The 26,129-nt window shown below is 40.6% G+C and overlaps 1 protein-coding gene across 2 annotated transcripts in view; it reads left to right on the forward strand.

Moving 5' to 3' along the window:
* tenm3 (teneurin transmembrane protein 3) overlaps positions 1 to 25,866 on the forward strand; it is a 275,119-nt gene extending 249,253 nt beyond the window's left edge. Inside the window, exons 23-33 of one of the 2 annotated variants that reach the window (XM_084399638.1) lie at positions 5,731 to 5,980; positions 8,198 to 8,218; positions 12,525 to 12,757; positions 13,253 to 13,407; positions 16,055 to 16,929; positions 17,796 to 17,971; positions 18,788 to 19,023; positions 19,680 to 19,976; positions 22,066 to 23,677; positions 23,797 to 23,927; positions 24,157 to 25,866. In XM_084399638.1, the coding sequence (XP_084255764.1) occupies positions 5,731 to 5,980; positions 8,198 to 8,218; positions 12,525 to 12,757; positions 13,253 to 13,407; positions 16,055 to 16,929; positions 17,796 to 17,971; positions 18,788 to 19,023; positions 19,680 to 19,976; positions 22,066 to 23,677; positions 23,797 to 23,927; positions 24,157 to 24,915 (4,745 nt within the window). In that variant the 3' untranslated portion in view covers positions 24,916 to 25,866. The remainder of the gene's footprint in view (positions 1 to 5,730; positions 5,981 to 8,197; positions 8,219 to 12,524; positions 12,758 to 13,252; positions 13,408 to 16,054; positions 16,930 to 17,795; positions 17,972 to 18,787; positions 19,024 to 19,679; positions 19,977 to 22,065; positions 23,678 to 23,796; positions 23,928 to 24,156) is intronic. The other variant, XM_084399639.1, reaches the window with a different exon arrangement.
* Positions 25,867 to 26,129: the final 263 nt, after the last annotated feature.

Below are 26,129 nucleotides of genomic sequence, written 5' to 3' on the forward strand. Positions count from 1 at the left end.
TAATTTGAATAATCAAACACTACATAGTCTTCACTGCAGAAATTATAAATTGAATATAGATTGATATTTATTAAAGCTACAAAAGTTATTCAGTCAAGAGCAGTGAGTGATTTTCTTTTTGTCTTTTGTTCTTTGGTTGACATTAATGACACAGGCAGCAGCAGGTTTATTAGGCTGCTATCACTTTAATACCTGATGTACATGACGCGGATCTAAAAAAAAACAGATCCTGTGTTAAATATTTTAACTAGTTAATTTTGACAGCCCTAGTGCATATATATATGTGTGTGTGTGTGTGTGTGTGTGTGTGTGTGTGTGTGTGTGTGTGTGTGTGTGTGTGTGTGTGTGTGTGTGTGTGTGTGTGTGTGTGTGTGTGTGTGTGTGTGTGTTCCACTCTAACCTTTGTCCACATGCATACACACATACTCATGAAAGTGGCGTAATCGAATTTTGACTCATTGTTAACTCATGAGTTCTTTTTCAATTTTTACCTGAAGGCCACTCCACGTTTGCCTCTCACCTCTCACACAAAAGCACTCACACACTCCAGCACAGAACATTCAGCTGCACTAGACTTTACTGCCCTTTCTAAATCCCATTGAGTTTAGCTTTGGTCATGTGCAGGCATGTAATGCAACTTTGAATCTGGCTGCATGAGCCAAGCACGCCTCGCTCTCTGATGTGGACGACCACTGCCTACGGGGTTTACCTGCATCCTCTCTCACTCGCTCTCACCATCTCAGCCTCCGATTCCTTTCATCTGCCCTTATCAGGCCCTGTCAGTGCTCAGCCACTGTACCTCCCCTCCCTCCACCTAACAGCGGGAGGTCAGAGGGAGAGATTCAGACACCTCTCTTTGGGACCGCAATTATTCCAGTCAGGAAATCTTCAAAGACAGAGTGTTTGATTGAGGAAGAGCATGTTCGCAGATTTCCTCCTTGTTTTTTCTGCAGTGCCGCATGCATGGTACAGTCACTCTGGACCAAAAATAAATAAATATATATAGCATCCCCTGCTTTTCACTAGTTTTGTCATGACTCCAAACACACTGTTTTCCCATTATTTAAATTGACAAAAAAAAATGGCATAGAGATGTGAGAAATGAACACACAGGGAGAGGCGAAATGATTAAATTAAATTGATTTTGGTAATACTCGATGACCACTAATCGTACTCTCTCTGCACACACACCCACACGCTTCACGTGGCTCTGCAAAGATTTATTGCTGCTTTTCCATACAGAATTTATTTTCCAAATTAGCTGACACAGTGACTATGACTGTGCAGATAAACAAATCCTTTGAGAAATGATGTATTGCTTCAAAATACCATAGGCCTGGAATCAAAAGAAAACAATACATATAGGACTTTTTTATTTAATGCAGCAAAGTTTTCAGTATAATACGATTCTTGTTTAAATATATCTCACATATATTTGCAGTGTTACCAGATTCTTACAAAAGAGAGGCAAAAAAACTAAGCATTGTCTGAAGACAGAGAGATTGAAGGAGAGTTGTTGAGACAAAAGAAGTGGAGTAGAAGCGAGACATGAAATGGAACGCTGAGAGAAAGAAAAGGAGGCAGTGACGGATGGTTTGTGAGGCGTAAATGGAAGAAAATTGAGTAGACTACAGCTCTAGCTCTGTAATCTCATCCAGTTTCTGACCCAGCATAAACACAGCAGCTATAAACTCCAATACAGCCTTTTATTGGCAAATCACTGCTTTCCACTCATGACCTGTCCCCCTCTGTCGGATTTATATATAAACACACATCACGCATATCAAAGGAACATGTACACACAATCATTATGAGATGAGGGCTGTCTCTCTGCATGCCTGAATAAATAGTCCAGTACGCCCCACATTGTAAGCCGTTCTCAATTTGGGGCCGTCATAACTTGCGTATTGTGTGTGTAATTGAAGACATTCATTGTTGTGCGTGTGGGTGTATGTATATCCGCTTGCACTATCATTCACAAGCCCTTGTTCGGCAGATCAAACAGGTGCGGTGTGGGTTTCATTACTGTAATGCAACCACGAGTAATTTGCGTGAAGGAGCGACTCATGCGCATGGCTCCGATTAGCCATTGAAAATGTGTTTTTTTGTATACACGTGTCTGTGTGTGTATCTGGAGCTACCTCCCTCAGAGAAGCTCGGTTTGAAGTCAAGGTCGCGTGGGTCTCTCCCAGGGCCAACGAGCCACCTTTGTCCAATTTGTCTTTGTTAGCGGAGGATCGCTACAGAGTAGCCTAAATGTAGTTTAGCCCTCCATCTACGAACCTCCATCCCTCTCACTCTTCCGGCCAATCCCTTGCTCAATGGCTTAATCGATGGTGGGTGGTTGATCAGAGGAGGAGGTATATTGAGATTTATGGGGACGTTTAGACCGCGATGCGGCTGCTGTGTGGACCGGTGCCCAAGCACACCCGAGAGGGGGCTTAAGATGGCGTCATTGATCTCACTCATAATTAGCGCACAGAGGAGCTAGATGCAGAATTCCAGCACGTTGCCCGATGTGAATAATTTAGCGAGCACAGCATGAAGTCATCCTTTGAAGTGCAGCTTTGAAGACCCCCCCACCCCAGTCTCGAACACCCTGCTGTTTTCAAAGCAATTCCCAATAAGCAGCTAACTGTGATCGCAAGGGCGCTTTTAGAAAACATTATATTGACTTGGACACTTTGAGTTCACCTGCACACTTTGACTCGACGTGCGTAAGAACACTTCCTCTCTCTCTCTCTCGAATCTTTCTGGTTCTGTCCAGTCTTATCTTTAACACACACACACGCATTTGCAAAGAATGAACAGATGCTCACATTCTCCAAGTTTTTGGAAACACACTTTTGCTCTGTTCCAAAACAGTGTGCTTACTACAGAGGCAGCATTTTAAGGCATCACAGACTCTCCCAAGATGGTGGACGAGGTGAGGGGAATATTAATTATAAATAAACATTATTTCCTTCACTACTGAAAAGTATTGATGATCATTTTTCAGTGTAATTAACTGTAATGGAATCAATTGAGTCAGGTCTCTCCGGTGCATAGTGCTATTTGTGTGGCAAGCAAGTTGGTACCGATGTAGCGCACTCCAAATCGGACACTTTTGAGGTTCTGTGACGGTTCGGATGTAGGAAGTGTCGCAGCTACTTTTGGGAACAAAATTTATCCCTCTCTGTGTGGGAGGGGTTGTGCTGAGAAGGCAGTAGGAAGTTAGTGGAGTTCACAGTTGACAGGAGACTTGTGGTGGACTCTAATTTGAGCACTCACAGTGGATGACAGCGGTTTGTGGTGGCACATGTTATTTCTGCTCCGTCTACGAATCGCTTGTCTTTCCCTGATGCCCTCCATCTCCTTTCCCTCTCTCTCGGTCTTGTTTGCTTTCTCTATGGGAACTGAGAGCCAGCAACCCCATTAAATTCAGCATTCTGTATGAAATTGTGAGGCCTGGCTTAGCAGGTGTCATGTATCCTCAGCTCTCTTTGCTGGTTCTTGCCATTAAATGTGATGTGTGTGCTTCTTCTAAGAATATAAATGTAAATATAAACTCTACCTGACACTGGGAGTATAGAATATTTACTTTTTCCTTTTAACATTTAAAATCACATATTCCTTATTTCTGGGCTTTCATAAGTGTCAGGCCAGATAGTTTGAGTTTCGTGTGGAGTAGTTCATCTAGTATTTAAGGATGCCCTGGTTTATGTTTGCTTAATAAACTGTATTAGTGCTGTATTACATGTATGCAGTATTGACCTGCTCAAATGAATGGAGAAAACATGCTGAAGCAACATGCTCTTTCAACACACTTTACATTTCAAAAACTAGTTGTTAAAATGTAATGGGGTTTTTTTCCACCATGAAAGCAGGTAGATATTCGATATCTTATAAATTTCTTATTGACAATAGCTGCAGATTTATTAAAAGTGGGAGGGGTACTTTTGCAGATTGCCCAGGGCTTCTACAGTTGTAGGATCGTTTTAGGGCATGTTTTCTCTTATTTTAACTTTATTATTTAGTGTTACTAACATTGGTTATTTTTGTTTACCTATTCACACGTTATCTGGTATTTGTATACAATTCCTGCCTCTCATAAAATAAAAGAAGTACTAATTATGCTGCTGTCTGAGGAACAAGGTAACGGGAAACGACCAGCGGTGGTGGGGTTTAGCATAGGGTCGATCGGGTGTTGCTATTAGTGCACCATTAAAATATATCCTGAGGGAGAATATTAAAGGACAACATCGAGGATCAAATCCAAACCTAAGGCCAACCAAACTCATCACACAGCCCGAACTCGCACCCTGTGGCATTTCCACACTGTGTTTAACATGCACACACACAAATATACAGCGAGACTATCAGAAACACATTCCCCCTGACATGTTTTTCCCCCAAATATACTCCAACTTACAAGCACGCAAATTCAAAATTGCTGTGGCTATAAGATTAACCACGGTGTATTACCTGGATTCAGAATTGAAGTGGTGCAGTCATAAATAGAAAAACTGGAAAAAACTTTAGTTGCTATGAATAATAACTTGTTCACGCACAGTTTAGTGACAGTCAGGAAATCGCTTTAACAGTGGGAATCAGGTCAGTATTAGTTTTTCATTCTGAATTTATACTAGGGAACAAAAACAAAAAGACATATTAAAAATATAAAGATAACTTACTGTGATGCACCCAAGAGTCATTCCATCATGTGATTTGATTAATTGATTCTCTTAAGTTGCCTGTGCCATATAACCAAGCAGCATGTGTTTGGGCTGTTTATCGATTCTGAACTGCTGCCAGATTTCCCCTTTTCTCGCTGCTGAATATATTAACAGTAGAATTATCAGTATGCTACATTACTATAAAGCAGACCGCTTTGTGAACCAGTCTGAAAACGGCAACACCCTTTGATAACATTACATTAAGGTGCAAATTATCTGAGAATAAAATATTCAAAAGCAAAAATTAATTACTGTTTAAGAAATGCTAATACGTAAGATAAGAAGCAGTTATTTTTTCCTAATTGTTCGTAATGTTAGTTTGATATGTTTCCTAGTTTATTTCTGCCTAATTTATATAATTAAAATGATTAAAAAATAATTAATATCCTATTTAGCCAAAGGTATGGATAAAGAGGTAGAATATTGAATAAACTACACAGATCTCTTGATGTGCATGGGATTTATAGCAGTAATGAGATATTGCATAGATAAACTCTCTTCTCATTTACTAAATGGGTATAGCTGATTACATTTTTACAGATTTTTTGTCTTTTACTTTGATTACTTTATGATTGGTTTAGGTTGGTCTAGTTGTTAAAAAGTCAGGCTGATAACTGAAAGGAGTTTTCCATGAACTATCACATGTCTGCCCGTGAGCAAAGCATATCCTCGGGTTACTGCTGGGGGGAATGTCAGGTGTACACACTATGATGTCTGTGTATATATATATATATATTATATATACATGTCTATGTATATTATATATACACAGATATATATTGGCTGTCTGGAATGCTGCAAACACAGACAGGCAGATTGATACAAACTGTGAACTTGTTTACCCAATCAGATTAGAGTACTGGATTAATGTTACATTATAAAAATCACAGCTATGGATATTCATTAGATCATGATATGAATTTTGAATTTAGCTTCTCCATCTTTCCAAAATCAGCTATATTATGATATGCTGTAGAGTAGCTCACCCACACAACCCTCTCTTCCTGTCCTGCAGGCATCCTGTACAAAGGCAACGGTGAGAACGTCTTCGTCTCCCAGCAGCCTCCAGTGATCAGCACCATAATGGGTAATGGGCGCAGGCGCAGTATCTCCTGCCCCAGCTGTAATGGCCAGGCTGATGGCAACAAACTGCTGGCTCCAGTGGCCCTCGCCTGTGGATCTGATGGCAGCCTGTTTGTCGGTGACTTCAACTACATCAGACGCATCTTTCCCTCAGGAAACGTTACCAGTGTTATGGAGCTGAGGTAAGAAACGCAAACTAGTAAAATAGGAATGAAAGGAAATTAAAAGAGGTATAAAATACAGTCTGGTGTAGCCTTTGTGCTAATGATATGAATACTTTATGTTGTTAGACTGTAAAATGGGGCACTCAGCCCAGTAAAAGGCTCATGTGGTCTGAAAAGAACGTGCTGACAGTGACGGAGTTCTCGTCTGTAAAGGGTGACTCATTACCGGTGCTCTCGCCCCAACCCCCCAAGACGAGAAGAAATACATATTCCCATACCTCGCTTTTTTATGATCCAACACAAGCCTTCTATTGAGCTCGTCCAGCCCACATCAAAGGCTGTGTGTCTGTGTGTGTGTGTGCCTGTTTATTTACTGAGCTCAGAGAAATAACAGTGTTTATCTCTCAGAGTTTTTCTGCCAACCCAACTAAACTAAAGTTTTTTGTTTCTTCAAAGAGAGTAATCACTGAGATGTTTATTATATGGCAGTAAAGATTATCATTTCAACAAGTATGTTTATTTTTTATTGAAATGTAGTTGTATTTTGTTGATTATAGGGTATTTATTTGCCACCAAAATTTATTGTGGTTGAGTTTCATTTCAAAAACTCAAATCTCATCATTCAATTATTTCACAGCAGTTTAGCCAAAAGTTACAACACCTCTGCTGGTCCTCTAAATATCATAAAATGCATTTTTATTAATAAAATGTTCATTTAAGCTAAAAAGTGCATGTGTTTTTTTTGTTTTTTTTTGTGGAACCCTAAAGGAGTTATTTTTGTATGTCCTGGATGCTCTTCTCCAGTCAATCAAAGTGAATGATTACCTGGGCTGTCAGAAGCTCAACAGCCCCAGTCTCCAGTCACTTTCATTGTATAGAAAAGAGCAGCCTGGACTCCTTTTGTGTTCCTCGGAAGATAAAAAAAAAAAGGCCTACGTTTTTGGAGTGACATGAGGGTTAGTAAATGATGTCAGATTTTCCCTTTAACAAGAACGTATCACCAAAAAGCACTGTCAAATGTGCCACCTCTGTAATAGAAAGAATGGTTTTGATTGTTCAGTGTCCAAAAAAAGATATTGTGGTTTAATTTAACATATATGAGTGCAGCATGCCTATATTAATTTAATAATCTAAACTATCTCAAATATTCAGACTGACTGTGATCACAGTGTGTGAATAATCAAAACACCATGAAGTGTAGAGGTGCAGAACTGATACATTACAACCATGAGGTGAACATATGTGCCCTCTTCTTTCAAACCTCAAGACCTGTCATTTCCTTTCCTTAGATCTAGAGTGGGCTCACACATCCACACAGAGACGCGTAGATATTCTTTCAAAGTGCTCTCAGGGTTCCTCTATATGAAATCAGATCCGTGTCTCGGGTCTTTTATAGACTCTCGCTGAAATGATCATAAATTCTTCCCTCACACTCGGCAGGGCCTAGAGGGCCCTCCATGTCACTCTCTGCTCTCCTGCAGCACCTCATTTAGCCATTGCAGTGATACATGACCGCTACCTCTTATCTCCTTTCTTTCCTTATCTCTTATTCCTTTCTCTTTCCCCTTAAATCGTCTGTCTCGTCCTTTTAGCCGCCTCTCGTTTTCCATCTCATGTTTTCCATGCCTGTGTCTTTCTGTCATTGACACTTACTGTATTTTTAACCTTATCTTATCATCTTCCTTTCATTCCATCTGCCCCCAACTTGATACCCACACAAAAATGTCTCATATGTGCACTCACACGAGTTCTCTATAAATGGCCCAGCACTTAACAGGTTTCAGTATCATCTTTGTGTGTCTGCTGCTCCTGTAAATTAAATTCCTTCATTAAAGCACTTAAACACATGGATGTAGAAAATGAAATGGTGGTCCTCTGTGTGACATATTCACAGCGTGGCTTCTGTGCGGCTAAAGGCGATGTTTAAGGAATTGCTTTTCATTGTCTGGGACACAATCAATTTGCTATTATGGGCCAGTTAACCTCAGCATGTGCTGTGAGCTCATACTGTTCTTCAGTTCCCAGGTGGAATATTCACATATCCAACTCTGTTTAAGAAACCAGACAAAGTACAGTTAACAGCCCATCTCACTGCGTTATTTCCTGTCCATGTGATTAATATATGCACACCTGTTTTTTTCTCTTTCTTAACAAGATTTATGTGCTTCTGCTGTTTTACACTCTCTCCCCTTTCTTATCTCTCTTGCTTGTTCTTTTTTCCTCTGCTATCCTAAGAAATAAAGATTTCAGACATAGGTAAGCCATCTCATTAATGCACTGCTCCTTCCATTCTGGTGCAGTCTATTTATTTATTTTTAAGTGATTGTTGTTGCATGTCATCAGAAGTAATGTAAATGTGTGTCATCTGCCACAGATGTTTCTGGAGTACCAATGACATTTTGAGATCATTCTTAAAGTTTTTGATTTTCTTGGTATTATTTAACTCACTTCATTTGCTTTAAAGCTCATTGCCCAAATCTTTAATTACAAATTATATTATCAACATGCATGATTTCCACAAGTTTGTGTGAAACCTGATAATCATGTGATCCACTGCACATACAGGATGCTTGAAGTAAATTTTACCCTTTATACAAAGAACTCACGTAGTACATTTTTCAATCAATCTTTAATTCCAGGATTAAATCACATTTTGTATCCCAGATTGTCAATGTGGTCTCAGACTTCAGATGTCTCTGTTGATAGTGCAGAAATGGTGTGGTTCCATTGAAAACACTACTGTACAGGTTTTGACAACAGATCTGAATTCCTGACAAAATGGTTAGTATAATTCAACATAATGGCCATAATTTTTCTTCAAACACAATCTTAGTTTGTCAGTAGTTTATAAATCAACATTACTAATCCCAAATTCCCATGTCTTCCCAAAACAATGAAAAATTTATTTCAACCGTTTTTTCTTGCTCTGTGAAACCTCTTTCTTCACTTTGTGGATATAAGGGAAGCTTAGCTGAGGCATTTATGTAGAACTCAAGTAAAACATTTTCTTCTAATGTGGCATATTGCATATACCAGAAAGCCAAAAGATACCTCATTTAGCTTAGAAAGCAATGTTTTTTTTGTTTTTGTTTTTTTCATCTTTTGATTCTCTGGCCAGAAAAGGTTTAAGTAAAATACACAGACGTCCATTTTAGCTGACACTGGTGTAGACCTGTTTTCTAAGGAAGGATTCAGAACATAAACCTCTCTTGACAGGTCTCCAGTACTTCAGCTCCAAATGTCTCCGCCCTGTACAAGCAGAAGTTCCTGATAAACACTGCAAATAGACCCTCATCATCCCACAGATGTTTGAATAGTTCCAGTTGAGGGACGATGTACAGAGTGCTGTAGATGTTGATATCCTACATTAAGTTCTGTTTGAAACCTCTGTAGGGTTTAATCGCAGACGTATGGAGCTCATGAATGGAAATAAATGCGAGTAATTTGAAGTGGGCGAGCCAAAGCCATTAGAGCCTGTTGAATAAATTTGCAACCAGGGATAAATTTAGGAATCCCATGGACATGCTAACCGTTCCTCTCTGTCTCCTACCAAATCATTTAAAATGGAATTAGTGGCCAACTTCACTATATGGTTACATTGTGTGTGGGCAAAATAGTTCAGTTGACGTAATTCAAAGGGCGTATTTTTAGACGCATCCATCTTTTCACAACATTTCTCAATGCTTCTGAGAAACAAAAACGACACATTAAGCATTAATGACTCTGAATTAATAAGTGCTAAGAGTTATTAATTCACAAGCACTGTTTCTGGCTGGTGAACATTACAAGCCATCTAATGGCTAGCCTTCCTCTTGTCCTAGATGTCTCGGCTCATCTGTATGTGTCATTATGTCACGCCCATATAGCCTAATGCTCCACAGAGCCTCATAAACTTAGGAGATTATTGACCCCAAGCCTCAGTGTCCTTAAACCAAGCCGTCTCTAAGCCTCTACCTTCCCTGCTTCACTCCCAGAACTCACATTTGTTTCCATTTGGCACAGCAAAATGGTATATTATTTTTAGTTTGTTTGATCTATATTTACTGTAAGTGCAATGTGGCGTCTATGCCATATAGCAACAATAACTAACATAACCCGGAGACTTTTTTAGCCCTTAGTCCCGAGTTGCTGGTGCATGCTGATTCAAACTGTAAACAGTGTAATTAGCACATGTGAAAGCTGTACAAATCTACTGTATATTGCTTTTCTGTAAAATAGGGTTGATGACATGGTACCAATATTTCAGTAGTCGGTACCAATACCATCAAATTGTTCAGATAAGTAAAAATTGCATTAAAAAAATCAAATGAAAATTTAGTGATAAAATGAAAACAAATTAAACACATTACAGGTAACACAATAAGTGGCAGGTCTATTGCACTTACACTTTAAGGGCCCTATCTTGCACCCAGCGCAATTGACTTTGTACACCGACGCATGTATCATTCCTATTTTGCACCCGACGCACAGCTGACTTTTCCCTTCACAGACGCACTTCGGTAAATTAGGGAATGAACTTGCGCTTCCGGGGGCGGTTCAGCGAAAAGAGGAGGCGTGTTCTGGCGCAAACGTTCCCTGGTGCTATTTTGCGGTTCCAGAAAACAATTCCACCACAGACCAAGAAAAACCTAAAGTCAGTGGCGCCTTTTAAGGGCGCATGCTTGGCCATAATGTAGCGTGTGCACAACGCGTATACACTTTGTTTCTCTCATCTACACAGTTGCCATTTTTGCAAACCATACATAATTACAAGGAGAAATGTTCCACACGAGGGAAATCATTGTGGTGTCCATGAAGATGTGAAAAAATAGGCATAAATCTAGTTTACACATTTACCCAAATTATTATACACCTGATTAACCGAAGCTTATTTGGGTGGGTTTCTCCCATCCCCATACAATGTCACTTCTCTGTCTTTTACGGCCCTGACGAGAACGTTGGTCTCCTCGGCTGTGAACCGCTCCTGGCGTGCGCCTGGTAAATCCCCCGTTATAATAGTAATCCGCCATGGAACAAGCGTGCCTGCTTTTAAAGGGAATGTGAGATGACACTCTGATTGGTTCATTTCATGTTACGCCCAAACCACACCTATGAGTAATGTAGCTACTTCAGACCAACCCATTTTAGATTTGCGTCGGGCGCAAGAGTCATTTATCCCGCCGGTATAATAGCAACAGCACCCTAGATCCGCCCACAAAGTTACTTGCATTTTGCGTTTGATACTTGCGTTTCAGATCATTAAAATAGGGCCCAAAGACTTAATGCACGGTTCTGTTTGACATTGCAGTTTCAGAATCAGTCCGATTGTCACGGTACTCGATACTGCCGGTACTACAGAAAGACTGGTATGTTACGTTTAATCTCAACTTGGTACCGAAGTACTGGTACTTTGACAGCCCTACTGTAAACACACTTTAGCTCTGTTCCAAAACATAATGAGTTTCTTTGCTGCCTTCCAAACACCACTAAAATTAGATACCTTAGGTCAGAGGTCTTCAACCCTGCTTCTGGAGACCCACTGTCCTGCAAAGTTTATTTCCAACCTGCTTCAGCACACCTGCCTTTTATTTTCAAGCAATGCTGAGGAGCTTGATTAGCTGATTCCGGTGTGTTTGATTAGGGTTGGAGCTAAACTTTGTGAGAAAGTGGGTCCCTAAGAGCAGGGTTGAAGACCCTTCACAACGGGAGCATGCCTATGGTGCCTTAAAATCATACCTCCATAAGCAGCTGACCTCACTAGGTTTTGGAACAGACCAAAATATCTGATAACCAAAAAATTACCATGGATCAGCTCAAACATGGACCCCAACACCACTTTGTAAATTAGATTTTAGATCAGTAAGTGAGGTTATCTAAAAATATAAATAAAAGTTAGTCTGTTACTGTACACAGCAGAGGTTTCAACTACAGCAGCCATCATCTGTTTGCCTGCCCCAAAGCCAACCCTCTTGCAAGGTGTCTGCGCTATTCTTAGTCCTTAGTCGCTTCTAATTGAAACACTGCGACAAGTTGTTGATTTTCTTCAACAGATACATCACTTCATGTTGCTTGCTGGCTTTTTCCTTTGTCATAGGAGTGCGAATGGGAAGTGCAAATGATTGAAAGGATGTGACAGTTTGGTGGGCATCATTATGGTTGTGTCAGACGCTAGTGATTTCCAGTCATAACGCATTAGGTTCACTCTGACAGAGTGCTCAACTACTTTCCCCTCTAGCTAGCCGGGCCAAACAAGTACATTCACTTCAACAATAAAACACAAAAGCCTAAGATCAGTGATCACGTTTCACGTTAATTTTAGGATTATTACCATAGTGGTTTACGGACATGAGACATCTACTAAAACAGAAAGAATTGTTTTTAACTTTTTCATGCCAACCTGTTCAGTTATCCATTCCATACCTCAAACTTATAAAATGAACTTCCTCTTATTCTGTCTCAAATTTATCCATTCAATTGTGTTGTTGTATCTGTTTGTTTATATGTATATATATATCTTTTATTTATGTAGGTTAACTATACTGACATTCTTGTAATTATGAAATTTTTACTTTTGTCCCAATAGCAACAATCCTGCACATAGGTACTACTTAGCAACAGACCCGATGACAGGTCAGCTCTATGTTTCGGACACCAACTCACGACGAATCTTCAGGCCTAAAGCCCTAACAGGAACCAAAGAGCTGTTGCAGAATGCAGAGGTTGTGGCAGGGACCGGAGAACAGTGTCTGCCATTTGACGAGGCTCGATGTGGGGATGGAGGCAAGGCCACCGAGGCGCTACTGCTGGGACCCAAAGGTAAAGAGACTGAACACCTGTAAATCAATATGGACTACTATAGCTGAACATGACACACTTCTGTTCTCTCTCTCACACAAACACATGCACAAATAATACAAAAAACTATATTTTACTTATAAAATAATACTGGTTTCATTTGAAGTTATCAACACAGCAACATCCAGCCATTAAGCACATTTCTCTGAGAGAACTAGTGAGGCCTATGATACTCACTCAATCAGAGCGCCTTTGGCTCAGTTCCTTTAGCTCTGACTAGATTAAAAAAAACATATCTTCCTGCATATTACTTGCTCTCAACATCACTCTTAGCTCAGGAATAATTCACCACCCAAAAGCTCATTGTGAATAATTCACCAAGCGCCGCGTCTTCAGTGACCTGGAAACCACAGGGGCAAGCGTGACATGTGTACCAGTCGTGTTTCGCCTGTTTGCAGGTGCAGTGTGTGTGTCTATTTGCAGATTTCACATCTGCCCCTCCCCCTCTCTATGTAGGCATTGCTGTGGATAAGAACGGGTTCATCTATTTTGTGGATGGTACCATGATCCGGAAAGTAGACCGGAATGGCATCATCTCAACACTGCTGGGGTCTAATGACCTTACATCTGCTCGCCCTCTGACCTGTGATACCAGCATGCATATCGGACAGGTATATATCCATACTCACCTGCTCTACATCACTGCTTAGTGCTCTTGAATCTTAAATATGAATTTGTCCATTTATTGCTGCAACAGCTGCAATACTGCTAACCTGAGCGTTGTATGGTTTATAGAGATGAATTCAGTCCAGTTATGCCACTGGGCTAAAACAAAATATTAAAGGGCAGAAAGGTCAAACTTCGATTTATTTCAGAATGCAATCTGTGGTTCTCAGTACAAAGATATAGCTGTTTTAACCTGATCCTCTTGCTTTCTCACTGAAATGGTGTTAGGATGACTGGCCTTGTTTCAAAGATAAAAACAGAGGCTGCAAGCAACTGAAACTGTTGCCTCATTTGGACTGGAAGGCAGAATTGTTTTTCATGTTGTCCTTGATACATTTTAATATTATTTTGTATTTATTTACTATTTGTTTATAATAATTAAACATTTGTATTATCTGAAACCCTGTAAATAATAGCTTATTATTTAAAGGACCATAACAGAGAGTTTTAGAGCTTGCAGACTTTAAAATTATAAGTCTTAATTAATATTTTTATCTAGCCAACCACTTATAGTAAACTGCACTATGACCTTCTATCCATCCACTGACCTCAAGACAAACCAAAAGCCTGAGGTCAGCCCTCTGTAGCAGCCTCCACCCAAACAAAAACCAGAGGAACTCTCTTGAAGACCTGGAGCTCCCCCCCATGGCTGCTTTCCATCTAATCAGCTTAGATTAGTGAGTCTGCGGAAAACATCATTGACAGGTCCACTCGGTAGTTTTTTTCATCATTAGAAAAAGTTTTACACAAAGGAATAAATTGTACATTTGAAAAATATGATTAATATGATGAACACTCCAATGAGTTTAAGACTGCAGTCAAATCAGTAGCCTAATAAAAGCTTTTCTCAACATGTGATCTCCATGTTGGGATCACATGATCCGCTGACTACTATTAGTTTTATCTCAGTACCCCACTCTGATAGGGCACATTCTGGAATAAATTAATCATAGCTGGCTGTAAATAGATTATGTCTGCAATGACAATAGCTGAAATTGTATGTGATGCTACATTAATGTCGTTGAGTCTCAGCAGTCCAAGATTACCATATCAGTCAACCCAACAAACAAGAAATTGTGTTCTTTGGTAATTGTGTAATTTGGTAATATCTATTGTGGGTGTAGGAGTGAGACATTTTACCTGCAACTTTATTATCAAGAGGGCCTTTTGCTTGAAATGGGGTGATATGCAGTGTTTAGTAAACTTTTGAAATGTATCCACAATCTTAGGCAGAATCCTTTCTCCCCTCACTTTATTTTTTTCTGGTCTCCCCACCAATCCCATTTGTCTCTGTCTAAGTGATGGAGGTTGGGGACGAGACATAAGGCGGTTGTCTAACATACCCTTGGGTCCAAGCTCAGTGAAGCTCAGTGAAGTATGGACAGACCCAGACAGTTGGTGTCAGCCTCACAATTACCCAAACGTTTGCTGTAGCAAGTCATCGATGTGCATCATTAAGGATATATACAGCTCAACCTACACAACTGTCACCTACCTCAGTTAGGCCAATAGGGACAGCAGAAAATAACTCAAAAAACTCTTCAAGGAAATCTTCAGTTAAATTTGGGTTTAAAATGTTCAGTCTAAATCAAGTTTGTCCCCAGAGCATAAAAAGTACTCTAAGGCTACCAAGTTGTCCGTTTGCATATCAGGTGGTGACCTGAGGGTTGATGAAACATTTTAGGTGGCATGTTGTGGCACACCCAAGTAAAATCCGTTTGCCCTAAGTAAAATCTGTTCTTAAGTTCATGCATTATGTAGAAGGTGGAATCACAGACGGGCCATGGCTGAGCAGAGAAAGCTTTTATCCACAGGAGCTGCTGTTGTTCAGAACCATTACGCTTTAATGTGGTGCTCTTGGTTGAAGACATTGAAGACTTTCTGGTTAAAGAAAGTCCCAATCATGCCATATAAGTTGATTTCATTGGGAATAAGTCTCCATTAGTGTTCATTAGTGTTCATCAGCTTTAGGAACAGACTGAAAATTACATTGTCAGCTTATCTTCACAAGAGTGAGTTATAGATTATGCAGTTGCATAACTTTTCCCCACTGGCACTTGGCAGCGTTATTGAAGTTGTCGAGACTGTATTCAAGAAATATTGAAACCAGATAATTCAGACAGACAAGACAATGTATAATCAAGGAAAGAATACTTGCACTTTTCTCTGTATGTCTGAGATAAAGTGTGTGGTGGTGAAGGATTTTATTTTATTAATAGACATCCAAAAAAGACTGTCCTTGCAAACCTTCTTTAACAGCCTTGTTGAAGCAGTGGAGGTATTCCAGTCATCCATGTGGACAATGCTGTTCTGGTTGTGCTTTTGTTTGCCAGACAGTTGTTCCCTGTAGGCGCTGAGGAATTGCATCCCATTGCAAAATAAATGACCCAGCGACAGGCAAATCGAATGAACTAGAGGCACCCAATGTATTAAGCCTCCAAAGTAACAGATCCTTCTTCATCAGTGTCAGACCCAAACATCAACTGTGCACAGAGTGAGAGAGCAGGCAGTAGATGTAATTATGTGTCTGTGTATGTGTGTATATGCATGCAAGTTTTTGTAAGCTGTTTGTTTGATCTGTCCTTTCTCCAGGTGCGTTTAGAGTGGCCTACAGACCTGGCCATCAACCCTATGGACAACTCTATCTATGTGCTTGACAACAACGTTGTACTACAGATAACCGAGAACAGGCAGGTGCGCATTGTGGCAGGCAGACCTATGCATTGCCAGGTGCCAGGCATCGAGTACACCATGGGAAAGCGTGCCATCCAGACCACTCTGGAAGGTGCAACAGCCATTGCTTTGTCATACAGCGGTGTGCTCTATATTTCTGAGACGGATGAAAAGAAGATCAACCGCATCAGACAAGTTAGCACGGATGGCGAGATTTCTCACTTGGCAGGCGCACCCTCCGACTGTGACTGCAAGAACGACGCTAACTGTGACTGTTACCAGACGGGCGATGGGTATGCCAAAGACGCAAGGCTAAATGCTCCTTCCTCTCTGGTGGTCTCTCCTGATGGAACGCTCTACGTAGCTGACCTGGGAAACATTAGAATCCGTGCCATTCGTCACAATCGACCTCCGCAAGGCTCTTCGGGTCTTTTTGAAGTTGCATCACCTGCCTCGCAAGAACTTTACGTGTTTGACTCCAATGGAACACATCAGTTTACTATGAGCTTAGTCACTGGTGACTATAAGTACAACTTTAGCTATAGCAATGAGGATGATGTCACCGCTGTAACAGATAGCAGTGGAAATACGCTCCGGGTTCGTCGTGACCCTAATCGAATGCCAGTGCGCATTGTTGCCCCTGACAACCAGGTCATTTGGCTGACAATTGGTACAAATGGAGGGCTTAAGACCCTCACAGCACAGGGGCAGGAACTAGTGCTCTTCACCTACCATGGAAACAGCGGCCTGCTAGCCACCAAAAGCATCCAAATTGGCTGGACCACATTTTATGAGTGAGTGCTTCTACTAATTCCTTTACATGACAGCACAGCGGATCTCTTTTTTATTATTATTAGATTTTAAATTAAGATATTCAGTGTGGTCTCAGATATATGCATATACATACTAAATGTAAAAAAAAAGTAAAGAAGTTTGAGTTTTTACCTTTTAAAGATTATTTTAAGATGTGCAGTTTTGTCAGCCTTGACATTTTGGATACATTGATGTTGTAGTGCACATTCCTGCTGTAGGGTTTAATAATGATTTTCTAAGTCTTCAAAAATGCAGCATGTAGTTACAAAACCTACCATTTAATTTCACCACATGCTATTTAGAGCATGGTGAAAATGCTAAATGAATTTGAATGACATTTTCCAGCTGGTGGTGTACCAAAAGGTTTTGCATAATGCCAGTCTGGGGTAGGTCCTTCTGGCAAACATGTTGGACTCAGTGTCTGTGCACCTACCCTGCAAAACCTTAATGATTATGACTTCAATGAGTCAATTATGTTTGTGGGTAAGAATTAATCCCCATTTTATATTTAAAAAAAAAAAAAGTCCTCTGGCCAGTTGTGAGTGTAAGGCAACTCAAACTAGGCAGCATTTGTCAAAAAGCAAACCACACTGGAAAGAAACAGCCTATTTCACGTTTTTTCTGCACTTTTGTTTACGCCACATTTTTCTTTGTCTAGTGTACACAAGCAGATTGTCCATTTGACCTCTGTCAGATAGCATACATATAAACAAGGCCCAAACAAGACTGACTCTAAACCGTACATGCACACTAGTCTGCTTAATGTCATTCCATCATTAGAACTGCTGACCACACATAAGTGAGGTCCAACTGCAAAAGGTGCTGTAATGGCATTTTTGATTTTCAGCTATGATAGTGAAGGACGCCTGACCAACGTGACATTCCCCACCGGCATTATCACCAGTCTGATTGGAGAGATGGACAGAGCCCTAACAGTGGACATTGAGACCTCAGGACGAGACGACGATGTCAGCATCACCACCAACCTCTCCTCCATTGACTCATTTTACACATTAGTTCAAGGTGCGCCATATCTCTGCTATATTATTATTAACAATGCCCTGATGGTGCTTTAAACTGACCTGTTGCTTTAAGTCTTGGAAATGTTCCACACTGCTAATCAAGCTGTAACTCACAGGTTAAATCAATATTAATGACCAAACACTCATTACTCATTCATTAGAGCTAAAATTGTCAGATGGTAATTTATAGTTTCACTATAATCACAGCACCACAGGGAATGAAAACTGGACAGCTGGGTTCTGAAATAATGCATCTGCATAGCACAGTTTAAAGCTGAATTATTTTAATGTTAAAATACTTTTAAAAACCTTAGCCCAGCTTAATATGCAAAGACAAATAATCAAAACATCCCAGACTGTCTTAACCAGTGACCTGAGTTTGGGACAGGACAGTATGCTTATTTAACCAGTTGCAGACTGGGAAACCTGTTTGAAAAGTTATTTTTGCAATTTTGTTTGGTGATGCAGAAATTACACACATCTGCTTTATAGGGAGAAGTAACAGGCAGCAATAGGGTGACTTAATGCCAATTTGGGAAAAGTCATTATATTAAAATGAATTTAGTTAGATTAAAGAAGATTATGTATTTATATGTTAAAGTGCAACCACAGCACAAACCAATGTAGTTAATGTGTCATGGGGTTTTCTTTTTACACAAATCCTTTTCTAACCTCCTTAACTAAATATGATGGGACTTGAGAATAAAAATCAAGGTGGTGATCCTGCCACACTGAATTAACAGTCTTAACATAATCCTTTATAACCTATCTTCTCCGGCTTTTCCCCCCACTCATTTCACTGTTTTCCTCTTCATAGATCAACTAAGAAACAGCTACCAGGTGGGCTATGATAACTCTATGAGGGTCATCTACGCCAATGGAATGGACTCTCACTTCCAGACCGAGCCTCATATTCTTGCAGGTGCATCCAACCCAACAGTGGCCAGAAGAAACATGACGCTGCCTGGAGAAAATGGACAGAACTTGGTGGAGTGGCGCTTCAGAAAAGAACAGAACAGGGGCAAGGTTGTAGTGTTCGGCAGGAAACTCAGGGTATGTAAAAATGTAATTTAGAAAGCTCTTTGTCAGTAGTCATATTTATTAGATGTGTTTACTGGCGTATTCAGAATAATGCATTATGTCTGTACAATACTCTTCATAATGCTGTTTTTGGCATGACTGATGTGAGAGTGCTAAATTATTGGCATTTTAAAATATGCATTAGTATTTCTGCAAACACTGAAACAAGAGGCTTCATCTTTAATATTAATTGAAACAACCCTCATATCCACATTGTTATTTAAACTAATTCTGACATAATGCAACCCACAGACACATATCAGAGAATGGCTTAAGAAAAGCTTTTGTCTATTCATTAGCTTCTGTCAGTGAACCAACTATCTATTTCTCTTCTAAATTCTCTATTTTTTCTATATATATATATTGTTTTTGTAATGAAGAAGAGTTATGAAGAGCAGCTGAATTGTAATTGTAATTGAGAGAGAAAGAGAGAGAGAGAGAGAGAGAAAGAGTGTCACATCAAAAATGTGTTGATGACCAATATGTATGAAATTTTTATGTTCTATTCTGTCCTCAAAGCAATATATGTCTCTGAAATTAGGGTAACCAACTCCACACAAAAGATACTATACCTGTTGTTAGCAATGACCGTTCTAATCAGTAAAATATTCTGTTTTTTTATCATAAAGGTCAATGGTAGAAACCTGCTGTCTGTGGACTATGACCGTTCACTGCGCTCAGAGAAAATATATGATGACCATCGAAAGTTCCTTCTGAAGATCGTGTATGATGCCTCTGGTCATCCTACACTGTGGGTGCCCAGCAGTAAGCTTATGTCTGTCAACCTCACCTATTCCAACACTGGCCAGGTCACAAGCCTCCAGAGAGGACCCACAATTGAGAGGGTAGAATACGACAGCCAGGGACGCATAGTCTCCAGAACCTTTGCTGATGGCAAAACCTGGAGTTACACCTATTTGGACAAGGTGAGAATTGTGAATTTTTTAAACAGTAGCTAGGCATCTTATACCAGAAGATTTGCTATATTGTGTTGCATATGTGTTGTGTTATTTGTCTGAAATTTCCAAAGGTTATTTTGCAATAATTGTCACAATCAGAATTATAAAGATATAAATGGATTGACAGTGTTTGGAAAGTACTAAGTTCCTTGTGTTAAATTTGTGCATGCACATACATTTTATACTCCAGCACAATTTACCCTTAAGGGTAAATGCTTTTTGGAGATTGGTAGTATGAATATTCCACTTTCCTTGTATGGAAGTGCAGCCTGGACAATCTGCATAATAATTATGTGTTTCACATAAGAATACTGGGTTGGAACAAAATGGGAGCAAGTAAATAATGACAGAAAACTTAATTTCTGGTTGAACTGTTTCTTTGAGTTCAAGGTGTCCACAATCCGCCATCATAACTGAGATTTCCTGATGGTTACTCCCATTGAAGTGGTTTTCCTGAAGCACACTATTTTCACTGTATCAGCAGTACAAACATGAAGTTTGTTGGTCCAGAGAAATAGCTATACTACAATGACTTGTGGGGCAACAGATCACAAAACACACGATTCGGATCATTTAAGGTTTTTGAGCCATGGATCGGTAAATTTAACTTTGCTTTATAACTTTGTAACTTAAATGTAATCATTTGGACGTGTTTTGTCTTGCCATTCTATGATGGTTAAACTTAGCAGTTAATCCACAAATCACATGCATGCCGAACCATGGGGCCTGGTCCGTACGGATCATGGATCAACTGCGATCCGTTGCACCCCTAATAAAAACCCCTAGTCCCCTAGACGCTAAGAGTCAGAAATTTATGTGGGTGGTTTATAGACTTCAGAAACTGGTGTGTACAGAAAGGGAGAGAAACTGGATGTTGTGGATGTTTGTTGAGAGGAAATTTGCTTTGTAAAGTCTTTTATAGACAAAGTTACAGTCTTAAAATGAGACTGTAGGGAAAACCCGTGGTTTGAGCTAAGCCTAATGATACCATAAAGATAGAGACAAAGAGTGATATGAAAAGAATAACTTGTACCCCAACCCTTCAAACTTGCAGGACATCACAGCTTTTTTGCTGTTGTATGCTGTACACTTTTGTTTATGGACATTTAATTATAATGAAATATTTTTTACAGAGTTTCAGTTAGATAAAAAGTGAGTTTCCCTTAAGAGAGCACTCAGCCACAACCACAAAAGTTTTGTGGCAAGAAAAAACATGGTGTGCAAATGTGTAGATTAAATATGCATGGATAGTCTGTCTTTCCGTCGCCTGCCACATGCGCAGGTAGCGTGACCAGTGAGAGGATATCAAACATACGCCACCAGCAGTGCCTAGGGAACTAGAATAATGTCTGTCCAAGTATGGTTGACAAGGTGAAGGCTTCTCAAAGGTAGACACCTCCTGTAGCAATTCCCCAAGGTGGAGAGGCCTCTAAGGATATCCCTCAAAATCTGCAGACGTCAGTCAGTGTGCTTATTTTACCAAGCAAGACATGAATATAGGAGTGATGCAGTAGCTCTGAATGCCACAGTCTCAGATCCATTCAACGAAAGGGTCTGGGGATGTCTGTACTTAAGCCCCACAGCATGAAACACTTATTTATCATCCTTTGCTTCAACTCACCTCTCACATTGTCCAACAAGACCCAAAACAGGCACAGAATAAACATGAGGCCTCCATCATTCATAACTCAAAGACAACTTGCTGACTTGTTTGTTTACCTCAAGCTTCCAGCTTAGCATACAGATGCATTTTAAAACCCCTTTTTATTGATGCCCCAGTTCCACAATATTCAGAGCACGAAAACCGTTTTCAACCCACCTTATTGAGATAAGTATGGGCACATCATGAGGCTAAAGCCTCATATTTATGCAGCAACAGACCTGCATTTAGAAGCTTGAGGGTCAAGGAGAACTCAATTAGGCAAAGAACTAATCACTAAATGGAGCGTTAATACCTGCTTTTACACACGATTTGTATTTTAATAGCATGTAAGAAAAGCATGAAAGAGTAATTGTTTAGGTTAATTTCTCCTCTCTCCCACCTTTTGATTTACAGTCCATGGTGCTGCTATTACACAGCCAGCGGCAGTACATTTTTGATTACGATCTGCAGGACCGACTCTCTGCCATCACTATGCCAAGTGTGGCCCGTCACACCATGCAAACTATCCGCTCTGTTGGTTACTACCGCAACATCTACAATCCACCTGAAAGTAATGCCTCAGTTACGGTGGACTACAGTGAGGATGGCCAGCTCTTGCGGGTGGCACACCTGGGCACTGGCCGGCGTGTCCTCTATAAGTACCGGAGACAGAACAAGTTGTCCGAGATCTTATACGACAGCACACGGGTCAGCTTTACCTATGATGAGACAGCAGGTGTGCTGAAAACTGTCAACCTTCAGAGTGAGGGTTTCATTTGTTCTATCCGATATCGACAGATAGGTCCTCTGGTGGACCGGCAGATATTCCGCTTCAGTGAGGATGGCATGGTTAATGCCCGCTTTGACTACACCTATGACAATAGCTTCCGAGTCACCAGCATGCAAGGAGTCATCAACGAGACTCCTCTTCCTATAGACCTTTATCAGTTTGACGACATCTCTGGCAAGGTAGAGCAGTTTGGGAAATTCGGAGTAATCTATTATGATATTAATCAGATTATATCAACAGCTGTAATGACCTATACAAAGCACTTTGACGTACATGGCCGCATCAAGGAGATCCAGTACGAGATCTTCCGCTCCCTCATGTACTGGATCACCATCCAGTATGACAACATGGGCCGTGTCACCAAAAGGGAAATAAAGATTGGCCCTTTCGCCAACACCACCAAATATGGCTATGAGTATGATGTGGACGGGCAGCTGCAGACAGTCTACCTAAATGAAAAAATGATGTGGCGGTATAATTATGACCTGAATGGCAACTTACACCTGCTGAACCCTGGCAACAGTGCACGACTCACTCCCCTCCGCTATGACCTACGGGACCGCATCACACGGCTGGGCGATGTGCAGTATCGTATGGATGAAGATGGCTTTCTGCGGCAAAGGGGTGCAGAGATCTTTGAGTACAACTCCAAAGGGCTCTTGGTTCGGGTGCATAGTAAAGCCAGTGGCTGGACCATCCAGTACCGCTATGATGGGCTAGGAAGACGCCTGGCCTCTCGTAATAGCCTGGGCCAGCACCTTCAGTTCTTTTATGCGGACCTCAACTACCCAACACGCATCACCCATGTGTACAACCACTCGAGCTCTGAAATTACCTCGCTCTACTATGACCTACAAGGCCATCTGTTTGCCATGGAGATCAGCAGTGGTGAGGAGTTTTACATCGCTTGTGACAACACAGGAACACCACTTGCAGTATTCAGCAGCAATGGGCTTCTCCTCAAGCAGGTGCAATATACTGCTTATGGAGAGATCTACTTTGACTCTAACCCTGACTTCCAGTTGGTTATTGGATTCCATGGTGGCCTATATGACCCTTTAACAAGATTGCTGCACTTTGGAGAGCGAGACTATGACATTCAAGCAGGCCGTTGGACCACTCCAGATATTAGCACCTGGACCAGGGTGGGTAAAGACCCAGCTCCCTTCAACTTGTACATGTTCCGCAATAATAATCCCATCAGCAAGGTGCATGAAGTCAAGGAGTATGTTACAGGTAAGAGAGGGCCCTTCTGGCATGCTGTATTGGTGTTTTGTTTGTGCAACCATGATTTTAATTAGTTTAATTTATAAGGGTTTTTTATTTTTTACAATGTCTGTTCTTTATTTTTATAGATGTCAACATCTGGCTTGTGACATTTGGCTTTCATCTGCATAATGTCATCCCAGGATTTCCCATCCCTAAATTTGACCTCACCCAACCCTCACTGGAAATGAGGAAGAGTCAACTATGGGATGACCTACCGGTATGCCATCTAATGCATTTTTCCCTTATGAATCTTATGAATATGTTTGACTTTCTCTGTCCTACATAAACTACTTGGCTGGATCTTTTTAAAATTTGCTATTTTAGTTTAAAAGAACATGATAAAAAAAAACAAAGTCATTTAATTTGTATCATTCAAGTTCAAACTCATTCTCAATAAAAATTATTTTAATTATCTAATGTGTTTTGTCTTTTTCTGCCAACTTTAGTCCATCTCAGGGGTCCAGCAGGAGGTTATGAGGCAGGCCAAGGCTTTCCTATCTTTTGAGAGGATGCCAGAGATCCAGTTAAGCCGACGACGTTCAAGCCGGGAAAAACCTTGGCTGTGGTTTGCCACAGTCAAATCCCTCATTGGTAAAGGTGTGATGCTTGCCATTACCAGTAAAGGCCAGGTGGCCACTAACGCACTGAACATAGCAAATGAGGACTGCATTAAAGTGGCCACTGTCCTCAACAATGCCTTCTATCTAGAGGACCTGCACTTCACAGTGGAAGGCCGCGACACGCACTACTTTATAAAGACCAGCCTGCCCGAGAGTGACCTGGGCGCCCTGCGACTCACTAGCGGTCGCAAGAGTCTAGAGAACGGAGTCAACGTAACAGTGTCACAGTCCACGACCGTGGTCAATGGGCGGACACGTCGCTTTGCAGATGTGGAGTTGCAGTATGGCGCATTGGCTCTGCATGTGCGCTATGGCATGACACTGGACGAGGAGAAGGCACGTGTCTTAGAGCAGGCCCGCCAAAGAGCACTGTCAAGTGCATGGGCACGGGAGCAGCAGCGTGTGCGTGACGGGGAGGAGGGAGTGCGTCTTTGGACAGAGGGGGAGAAGAGGCAGTTGCTCAGCTCTGGGAAGGTGCTGGGTTATGACGGCTACTATGTACTATCAGTGGAGCAGTACCCTGAACTGGCCGACAGTGCCAACAATATCCAGTTCCTGAGGCAGAGCGAGATTGGGAAGAGGTAACAGTCTGCACAGCACAGGCTGTTCAACAGACTACTGCCCCTCTTCTCCCCAAGCTCCTCTCTCCTGTGTACACACTCCCAGAACTCCTATCCCAGAGACTTAAGGGAAAGGGGTTATGTCAGAGAAGTGAGGAGTTGTGCCTAAGTGCCACACACACACTGCAATTATACAAAAAAGAAACTTGAGGCACTTCCTCTCATTGACTGAACCACACCCCCATTCTACATATTTGTCCACATTATTGCATTGAATGGATAATGGACTCTCTAAGAGAGCAACCCAAGAAAAAAAAACTCAGTTATGATTTGTTTTTGTCTTTTTTTTTGTGCTTTTTTATATAAAACCTTAAAGGTGACATGGTCAGTGACAAAATGGAGGAAAAAAAGCAAATGTGTTTACATGCAAAGACCATTGCACCCAGATGAACTAATATAATGTCTTTTTTCGGAAGACAGTGACTAATTCATTGGTTCAAACTGTCCTGGGCATCCTTGTTTTCAGCAAAATTTTGTCAACTAGTGAGGACTGAGGTTTCAGACTGTGAGCTAGTTGATCGTTTCTCTTCTGCTTTGATTTTGTTAAGGGACACAGTTGTGGTTCATATAATCAAATCTGAGTGTACAATCTCATTCCTGAACCAACCCAAGTGGTGAATAGAGCGGAAACTGACAGAACAAAATATATAAATATATATCTCATAACTGACCGGTACTTTGACAAGAGATGTTAGAATATCTTTATGGATTTTTTTTTAATTAAAAAAATTCCACTTATCCGTACAATATTAGTCGCAGAGAAAGTAATTTATGTACAGTGTTTATACATAAAAATAAAATCTTACAAATATTGAGACTTTTTCGTCTTGTCATGCATTACTGTTTATACTCATGAATTTTAATATTTTATCTTATCAAAATTTGTGGTAATGCTAATTGAAATAAAATCAGCTGTACTGTGTCATTGAATCCTCAACATTGTTTTTCTTCTCTTTCCATACTCTGAAACTGATTGTTGCCATTTTTTCTTTTTATTTCTCTCTTTTTCAGATTGTCTAAATATGTTCAGAGATTTCATGCTGTTGCTGCAGCTGTAATCAACAATAGGTTTAGAGTAGCTGTCAGATGTGGGTTGAGTAAATACTACAATCGAATACTAAAAACCCAACAAGGGTTTAGTAATTTGCCAGAAATGATCTAAATTGTTCCTTTACAGTA

This window comes from Rutilus rutilus (genome assembly GCF_951802725.1).
Source record: "Rutilus rutilus genome assembly, chromosome: 2".
Taxonomy (NCBI): Eukaryota; Metazoa; Chordata; class Actinopteri; order Cypriniformes; family Leuciscidae; genus Rutilus; species Rutilus rutilus.